General features: G+C 41.7%; 2 protein-coding genes across 2 annotated transcripts; one reads left to right on the top strand and one right to left on the bottom strand.

Annotated features, from left to right (window-relative positions):
* The first annotated feature begins 259 nt into the window (after positions 1–259).
* On the top strand, positions 260–2,987 carry LOC129314625 (probable glucuronoxylan glucuronosyltransferase IRX7). Its single transcript, XM_054958103.1, has 4 exons — positions 260–764; positions 848–1,209; positions 1,327–1,577; positions 1,739–2,987. Exons 1-4 carry the CDS (start codon positions 467–469, stop codon positions 2,217–2,219), a joined length of 1,392 nt encoding a protein of 463 aa, XP_054814078.1. The 5' UTR covers positions 260–466; the 3' UTR covers positions 2,220–2,987.
* Positions 2,988–5,482: 2,495 nt separating this feature from the next.
* Positions 5,483–7,394, bottom strand: LOC129313708 (probable xyloglucan endotransglucosylase/hydrolase protein 32). The gene is made up of 4 exons (XM_054957024.1): positions 7,084–7,394; positions 6,889–6,989; positions 6,553–6,770; positions 5,483–6,162 (listed from the first exon to the last, which is right to left on the bottom strand). Exons 1-4 carry the CDS (start codon positions 7,316–7,318, stop codon positions 5,802–5,804), a joined length of 915 nt encoding a protein of 304 aa, XP_054812999.1. The 5' UTR covers positions 7,319–7,394; the 3' UTR covers positions 5,483–5,801.
* Between the last annotated feature and the right edge of the window lie 400 nt (positions 7,395–7,794).

The following is a 7,794-nucleotide window of genomic DNA, read 5'->3' as shown; positions in this document are numbered from 1 at the left end:
GAGGGGGTTGAAAAGGACAAACTCTGAGAGGACTGAAAAGCAAAGGCACAAGTGGTAACCGTCTGATCCATCGAGCCATGTGACCTCTGAATCCTCCCCCTCCCTTTGCACGACATTTTCCTCGCTTTTCTAAAATCCCAATTTTAAAATCCTCCTTCAATAATTGGCCAGCGTTCCGCCATTACTCCCCCACGCCCCTCTCCGTATTCTCCCTCTACCTTTATTATTTCTTTTGTTTATGTTTTGGTGCAAAAACGAAGTGCCAACAAACTCTAAACTCTTGCCCTCCCCCCCTTCCCTCCTCCTCTCGCCTTCTTCACATTCCTTTCACTCCTCCTTCCTTCCTTCCTACTTCTTCCTCTCCCTGACCAGAATCCGAAAGCTCTCCCTCAACTACTCCTACTCCTACTCCTGCACCTTTCTCGCCTTTCGCATTCCCTGCCGTCTTCTCTGATCTTTAAATGCAATGGCGGAGCACAATATTAGACCCGCCAAGAGCAGGGTTCTCTATGTCAGGATGAAGTTCCTGCACAGACACTCTAGGTCACCCCAAGAACGCAGCTGCTTTCACTCTCATTACAAATGGGTTCTCTGGTTTTCCTTCTCACTTTACTTCTTCGCTTCCTATCTCATCGGCAGCGATCCCCACGCTCAGCTCGGCTCTCTTCGCGCCACCCCTGTCTCCAACACCGAATCCGCTCTCCTGTCCAGTGCCCTTTTCGAGTCCTCTCACATGGCTCCCCGGCAGCCTCGAGCCCCTCTGGGTGCGCCCAAATTTTCAACCTTTTCTGCTCTGTGTTTGCATCCAACAATAGGAATTTCACTCGAGGGCTGTTCATGTTTACAGGTGCGTTGAAGAACCTGAAGATTTTTGCCTACGATTTGCCCCCGAAATATAACACCGATTGGCTTTCCAACGAGAGGTGCAGCAGTCATTTGTTTGCGTCCGAAGTGGCCATTCACAGGGCCTTGTTGACGAGCGACGTGCGCACATTTGACCCGTATGAAGCTGACTTCTTCTTCGTGCCCGTCTACGTCTCCTGCAACTTCAGCACCGTCAATGGTTTCCCCGCAATTGGTCACGCGCGCGCTCTCATCGCTTCCGCAGTGCAACTCGTCTCATCCGAGTATCATTTTTGGAATCGAAGCAGGGGGTCCGACCACGTGTTCGTCGCTTCTCACGACTTCGGTGCTTGTTTTCACACCCTGGTGCGTTTGATATTTTAGGTTCACATGCTTCGGTCGCCAGCGTTCTTATGTTGCTTTCACGGTTTTAAATCGCGATACTTCTGTGATTTGAAACTGTTTTGTTTTGGGTCTGAGAAGGAGGACGCGGCGAGTGCAGATGGGATACCAGAAATCTTGAAGAACTCTGTTATATTACAGACATTCGGTGTTCAATACGAGCACCCATGCCAGGACGTTGAGAATGTGGTGATACCACCCTACGTATCGCCGGAAAGCTTGCGGAACACTCTGGAGAAAGCTCCGGTGAACGGAAGGCGAGACATTTGGGTGTTTTTCAGGGGGAAAATGGAGGTCCATCCGAAGAACGTCAGCGGACGGTTTTACAGCAAGTAATGAATCCCATCTTTGAACATAACTCCTCATAATCAAAACTCTTAATCATGCTTTGCGCTTTTGGAAACTGTCGGATTATCTTGCTTTCGTTCTCGGTTAATTTTACCGCATTGCCCTTCACTAGTTGACCTTGACCCACGGTCGTTCTATTTTGAAGGCGCGTGCGGACGGCGATATGGCGGAGATACAACGGCGACAGGAGGTTTTACCTACGGCGGCACAGATTTGCGGGCTACCGGTCAGAGATTGCCCGGTCAGTGTTCTGCCTGTGCCCGCTGGGGTGGGCCCCGTGGAGCCCTCGGCTGGTCGAATCAGTGGCGTTGGGCTGCGTGCCGGTGATAATCGCGGACGGGATTCGGCTGCCGTTTGGATCGGCGGTGAGGTGGGGGGAGATATCGGTGACGGTGGCGGAGAAGGACGTGGGGAGGCTTGGGGAGATACTGGAGGAGGTGGCGGCGACGAATCTGAGCAAGATCCAGAGGAAACTGTGGGACCCGAGCACGAAGCGGGCCCTGCTGTTCAACAATGAGATGAGAGAAGGCGACGCCACGTGGCAGGTGATGGTGGCGTTGAGCGAGAAGTTGGACAGGTCCTACAGGAGGTCGAGGGTTTCAGGCCAATTGGAGAGCGACACGTAATGTGGAAAGAGGGGTCTTTCCAACGTGGATAGGGGCTCAGCGCGGCGCATGATGGAAGACAGCTGGAATACTTCGGGGGAAGGGAGAGAAGGAATTTTGGGGATAGAGGTGGGACGCAGAGTAGCAGAGGAAGGGATTTGATTGGAGGGGTATGCGGTTTGTCAGAGAAAAAGTTGACCACAGTCATAAAGTAGAGGAGAAATATCATCGAATTTAAGAATGGAGATGGCCAAAAGCTGTAAACCGTGAACAAGATGATTTTTGGGTGTTATTTTTTTTGTAAATAATAAAAATAGAGGAAAGGTGAAATTCTTTTTGGAGATGGAAATATTAAATAAAAGAAGAAGGGGCTGAAATGGCAGAGGTGTATTGCGTGCGGGAGGTAGCCCGGGGGGGGGGGCTCAGGTGTCAGTAGTCACGGGTACGGTATGGGTCTCCTGGATCCAATACACACGCTCCAGTCCAACCCCATTCAAGAGCAGCTTTTGTGGATGAAATGGATTTGAATGTACAATTCCCATTAGGTTTAATTCCCATCGGTTAAAGTACAATTCGGATCAATTAGATTTACAAACCTCATCATGGACGCTATTGGCCTTCGCTCATCCGGTATGTTTCATTTGTAGATTAAAAATGAAAAAAAAGGGACCCTATGATCAATCTCAGTCTTTTCGTTTGTCCTGTTACGTGTTTTCCCCCAAAGTTTGAATGTGAATGTTCCCTGTTGCGAAAAAGGAATATTTAATGACAAAAACAATTAAAATGTGATATCTGTGGGTCAAATATTCCGATTGATGCAGAGGCTGTTCTATCACAAATTTATTGAGGCTTCTTTGCAACTTTAGTACTTGTTACATTTTTGGTCGTGTTCTGTTTACGGCACTCCCTGTGCCTGAGTAATGAAATTTGTTTTAACACCTGCTTCTCTATTCTGCCATACTTAAATATAAAGGATATTTTAGAAGTTTTGTTTAGTCCAAAATATAAGGTATTTGATAATATTTATAATTATTTTTTAACTATACTCCTACCTTGTTTATTACTTTTTTGTAAAAAAAATAATACATAAAAATTTTAATTTAAATTATTAAGATACCTATATATAGTATTTAATGAGAATATGATTGTACATATGCAAATTTTTGTAAGAAATTAAAGTTTTAATTAATAATTTATTAACAATCATGAATTGGTTATCAGTACCACATATTTTGGTTAGAGAGAGCAAGTCATAACTTTGTTTTCCAACACTTTTAGACTCTGGCCGCAATTCATTCCACGATTATGTTATATTACTACTCTTCCTTCCCGGTTCGAGTTATGATTCTATTCTCCGTTTTTTCTAAGCCTGGATTTATATTTCTATTTAATCCTACACTATCAACTAACTTTCTCAATCTTATGATGTATGGAAATTTTAATTATCGTTATCAATGTAATTATATAGAGTATTTAATAAGGGCATAATTATACATATGCAAATTCTTTTGAGAAATTAAGATTTCAGTTAATAATTTATTTGCAATTGTGAATTGGTTGCCGATACGATATATTTTGGTTGGAGACAGCAAGTCATAATTTTGTTTTCCCACACTCGTCCACAGTTCATTCCACGATTATATTATTATTATACCATTACTCTTCGTTACCGGTTCAATTTATAATTCTATTCTGTATTTTTTTAGAAAACCTGAATTTATGGTTCTATTTACTCCTATTGTTTAAGACATTGCATTCAGCGTCTCCATAACCACAAACTTTCACTTGCCAACATTTTTTTCCCCTTGTAACTGCGCCGTGCGCGCTCGCACTCCCGTGAGCAAGAGTCTCGTCTGTTAGAGATACGATTTTTAATGGGCCACGCCCTTCCAAGGAATTCTAGGTCCAAACTCTCGTTTTTCCTGACTAAAAGTAATCGATGTTACATCAATACTTTCAGTATTTTACCCCAAAAAAAAAAAACAATTCTTTCAGTAGACATATGAACAATTTATTTGACAAGCTTTCACAAGACCATGATAAACACCGAAAAAAAGAGGCTCCATAGTTAATGTCTTAATGAGTATTACATCCACCAACACAAGAACTACATATCCTGCACTTGTACATATATTTATTATTTACATCAGTCGCCAAATATTAAAAAACAGCGTATATTACTTTGGAGATTCATCTTTTGGCAAGGACCAATTATATGAATATAAGTGAAGAGCCGATTTACTAGAATTGCTGCAAAAAGAGACCTAGTTTTTCTCTGCCGGTGTAGGTTCTATGTATCAATTTTGCTTTCCAACTTTTACCAATCAACTATGATTATAGACTTATAGTCAAAATTCGGAGGTGTAAAGGAATGAAACACGGAAATTATAGTGTATGTCAAAATAATTACATAAATACATTCATGTGAGTGCAACCCCACTTAGACTTTCTTATGCAATATAAAATCATTAGGTTGTTGTGTACTAAAATTCCAAATTCGTCCCCCCACTGGCCAGTTTGGATTCTTCCCTATTCACCTTGTGATCTCATTTTGACTCGAAACATGCATAGCCAGGGAAGAAGACGACAACACATTGTTTCTGATCGTTCACGAGATGAAATCGAATTTCACATTCCATACTGTAATAAGACGTGATTCGAGGAAACGAAAGTATGGGGTTAGATACCCTTCACCGAGGTTCTTTCTGTAAAGCATGCCCTGACTTGCAATTTTAAATTACACAACTACACGCCATTGGAGGCATCTTTTTTGAGTTCTTCGACCCACTTACTGCACAAGTGACAATCCTGTGAGATTTAAACTGCCTCTGCAAAACACTGTAACTTCTTTAGTCTCTACGGTCTCCAACAAATTGGCCTTTTGTGTATTATTTTCCCTCCGTCTTTTTGTTTGCCTTATCCTTACTCTTTCTCCTGTCTCTTCTGTTTCTGTTTGCCTTTTGCATCTCTGTGTAGGTTATCCTTTTGCACAAAGAAATGGTAGGCCATTACTCATCAACTCGACCTCTATAATTCGCCCAATATCAATCCAGACAATTGGAAAACTTGACACGCAATAAATTAGCCTGGCCCATTGTCTTATCATTGTTGCTCATGAAGTGTCCTTGGCAGGGGTCGTCCCGTGACAATATCAGCATGCTAATTAACCATAAGCATCAAGTTCGAACCATAGTTATTCTGGTGGTCCAAAAATGAGCAACAAAACTCCATCTGGAGAAAGTTGATTCAACCACAAGGGACAAGCGCACTCTTCCACACACGTATTAGAACAACATTTTAATTAATTTATTTCATCATCAAGAGAACCAAAAGCAATGGTACAACACAGTTACACAAATCACATAAACAACAAAAACATTCCAATCTTTGTGTGGGGTAGTTCTGGACGCTCAACTGCTCTTGCAAACTACACTTGCACAGTGGGACCATCTCATAAACCACCTCTCGTGATATAAACAGTTTGATCACACAACAGACTTAATAACTGTAAATAAAAAGCTGACTTTTACAAGCATGCAATCTGCTCGCTCATGTTCAGCCAGCTGATCTGGTACAAAGCAAGCATGTGAGAATCTTTTGACCCTAGCACTCAGGAGTGAGTGTATGATCTCTCTTAGGGTCATGGCAATAGTTATAGACCAAGTAGTTGTTTTGGACCCATTGCATGGTGGCATATTGCTGAGGGGTCAGACTGCTATAGCCGGAAGGTGACGCAGAGGGTGGTTGGCACGAGGCAGGGTCATTACTGGTGCAACCTTTGATTTTGAAGTTCTTATACCTACCAACAAAGGGTTGATACTTGTAATCAGCTTTGTATTTTCCATCCTCTGTTGCCCAGGACGAAGCATCCCATATTGATCCGTACACATACATTGGTCTTGTAGGGTATGTGGCATCGCTCTTCCGAGGATACTTCCGTATGGGGATATCGTCAACCAGGAATCTGCATAACAGTTTTTTCCATTATAAGACAAACTTGCAAACTACATACAACAAACCGCACCCCATAAGCAAGAGTTTCTCATTGTCGGGCAGCTCACACAAAAGCAACAACACTCTGAATGACTTTTCTGACACTTTAGAAATACATAAAGTAAAAAGTAAATACGATATTTTCAAGGGGGGTCCACATGCAGTTATTGTATGAAATTATCTTTTCTTGACAACATTAAAAAGGATTCACATATGCCGTCGGCATCAACTTTAAAGTAACATACTTCATTATCAATTAATGAGGAAAAAAAATTATCGTTGCCAATAAAAGTGAGTTTCATAATGCAGACATGGCTATTGACTGGGAAATTTGAGCATGATTTTGAATGAAGAAAATTACATGATCTCGCGGGGTTTCCACAGAATAGCATAGTTGTGAAAATCTTGTGTTGGGTCGAACCAGAGATGAAACCTCACTTCTCTGCCTATGATATTTCCATCTCCACTGCCTCTGATATATACGTTTGTCTGCAAGACATAGGGCTTATCCGGAGTAGTACCAAGGAACTCAATATCAATTTCATCATGGTTTCCTGGGTGGTCTTGGTTGTTTGATAACTACAATTCCCAAATGTCACAACCAAGAAAAAAAGTCGGGTGAAATTCTCCTGAAAACTTGTAAACCTAAATCTTCAACATTCACTATAGTCATAAATAGAGTAATAATAATCCTCACATAGAAAGATGTAATGACTCCTGCAGTATAACCTGGTTGAAGCTTAATTGCAGCTCCAAAGTAACCAGATTGATAAGATTTCAGTGACTTGAATCCACTCCCTAAGTTCAGAAAATGCACAGGTGAGAGCTGGCAAGACCAAATACTAAAACAGATATGGGACAGCAGAGACTGACACTACAAAGTATGGAATACCTGAGTTAGAGTCAAGCCAGATTGTTAATGAACCCTGGTCTAGTCTCTGATGCTGAGGACCCCAGAGGTTTTTGAACCCTTGATCAAAGCTAAGAGGGCTAATTTGGGAACTTGGGAGGTAATCTGGTGAAGGCGGACCCTGAGCACTACTTGAAGAAATCATGAGAGAAAGCAGAAGAAAAGGGAAGAAGGGAGACATGAAGAGGAAAGGGAAAGAAAGTGGTGATAATGGCATTGAAGCAAAAAGAAAAAAGAGTGACTCTGCTATAACGGAAGATCAGTGTTAGTTGAAGCTCATGACAGGGGAAGGCTACGCGCAGATGATATATATAGGAATTTAGTTGATCGCAGAGTTGTAGACGCGACAAAACTGTCACATTTGAGATGAACAGTGTGGGAAATTAGTTCAATTTTTCGAGTGATTATTATTCTTCCTCATTGTTGTCAAATCAGCAGCCATCAACTATCCCTCCATTCCACTTATAGCTCTTGGCGTGAATTATGAATTTTAAAAAGTTATTATTAGTAGATACGTACAGTCATATATATATAGATATCAAGAAGTGATTGACTAGTTTTGTCTTTGGTTTTTCTAATTTTTTTTTTTTAATCTGGGATGCTTGATGTCTACTTTATCATGAATTCTGTAAAACTGTAACTTTTGCCTGTTTCCTTTTTATGACCTAGTTTTGGTTACCTCTGGCAGTGTGA

This window comes from Prosopis cineraria, unplaced genomic scaffold (assembly GCF_029017545.1).
Source record: "Prosopis cineraria cultivar Desert tree isolate PC_DT_omini unplaced genomic scaffold, ASM2901754v1 PC6, whole genome shotgun sequence".
Lineage (NCBI taxonomy): Eukaryota > Viridiplantae > Streptophyta > Magnoliopsida > Fabales > Fabaceae > Prosopis > Prosopis cineraria.
The sequence above is the reverse complement of the archived record's forward strand: the minus strand, read 5'-3'. Positions and strand labels throughout refer to the sequence as shown.

Excerpts from the sequence above, each read along its gene's own strand:
- LOC129314625 (XM_054958103.1), top strand. The coding sequence starts at position 467 with ATGGCGGAGCACAATATTAGACCCGCCAAGAGCAGGGTTCTCTATGTC. Across the intron at positions 765-847 it reads GCAGCCTCGAGCCCCTCTGG|GTGCGTTGAAGAACCTGAAG; the intron begins GTGCGCCCAAAT and ends TCATGTTTACAG. Across the intron at positions 1,210-1,326 it reads GTGCTTGTTTTCACACCCTG|GAGGACGCGGCGAGTGCAGA; the intron begins GTGCGTTTGATA and ends GGGTCTGAGAAG.
- LOC129313708 (XM_054957024.1), bottom strand. The coding sequence starts at position 7,318 with ATGCCATTATCACCACTTTCTTTCCCTTTCCTCTTCATGTCTCCCTTC. Across the intron at positions 6,771-6,888 it reads GAGTCATTACATCTTTCTAT|TTATCAAACAACCAAGACCA; the intron begins GTGAGGATTATT and ends TGGGAATTGTAG. Across the intron at positions 6,163-6,552 it reads TGGAAACCCCGCGAGATCAT|ATTCCTGGTTGACGATATCC; the intron begins GTAATTTTCTTC and ends ACTGTTATGCAG.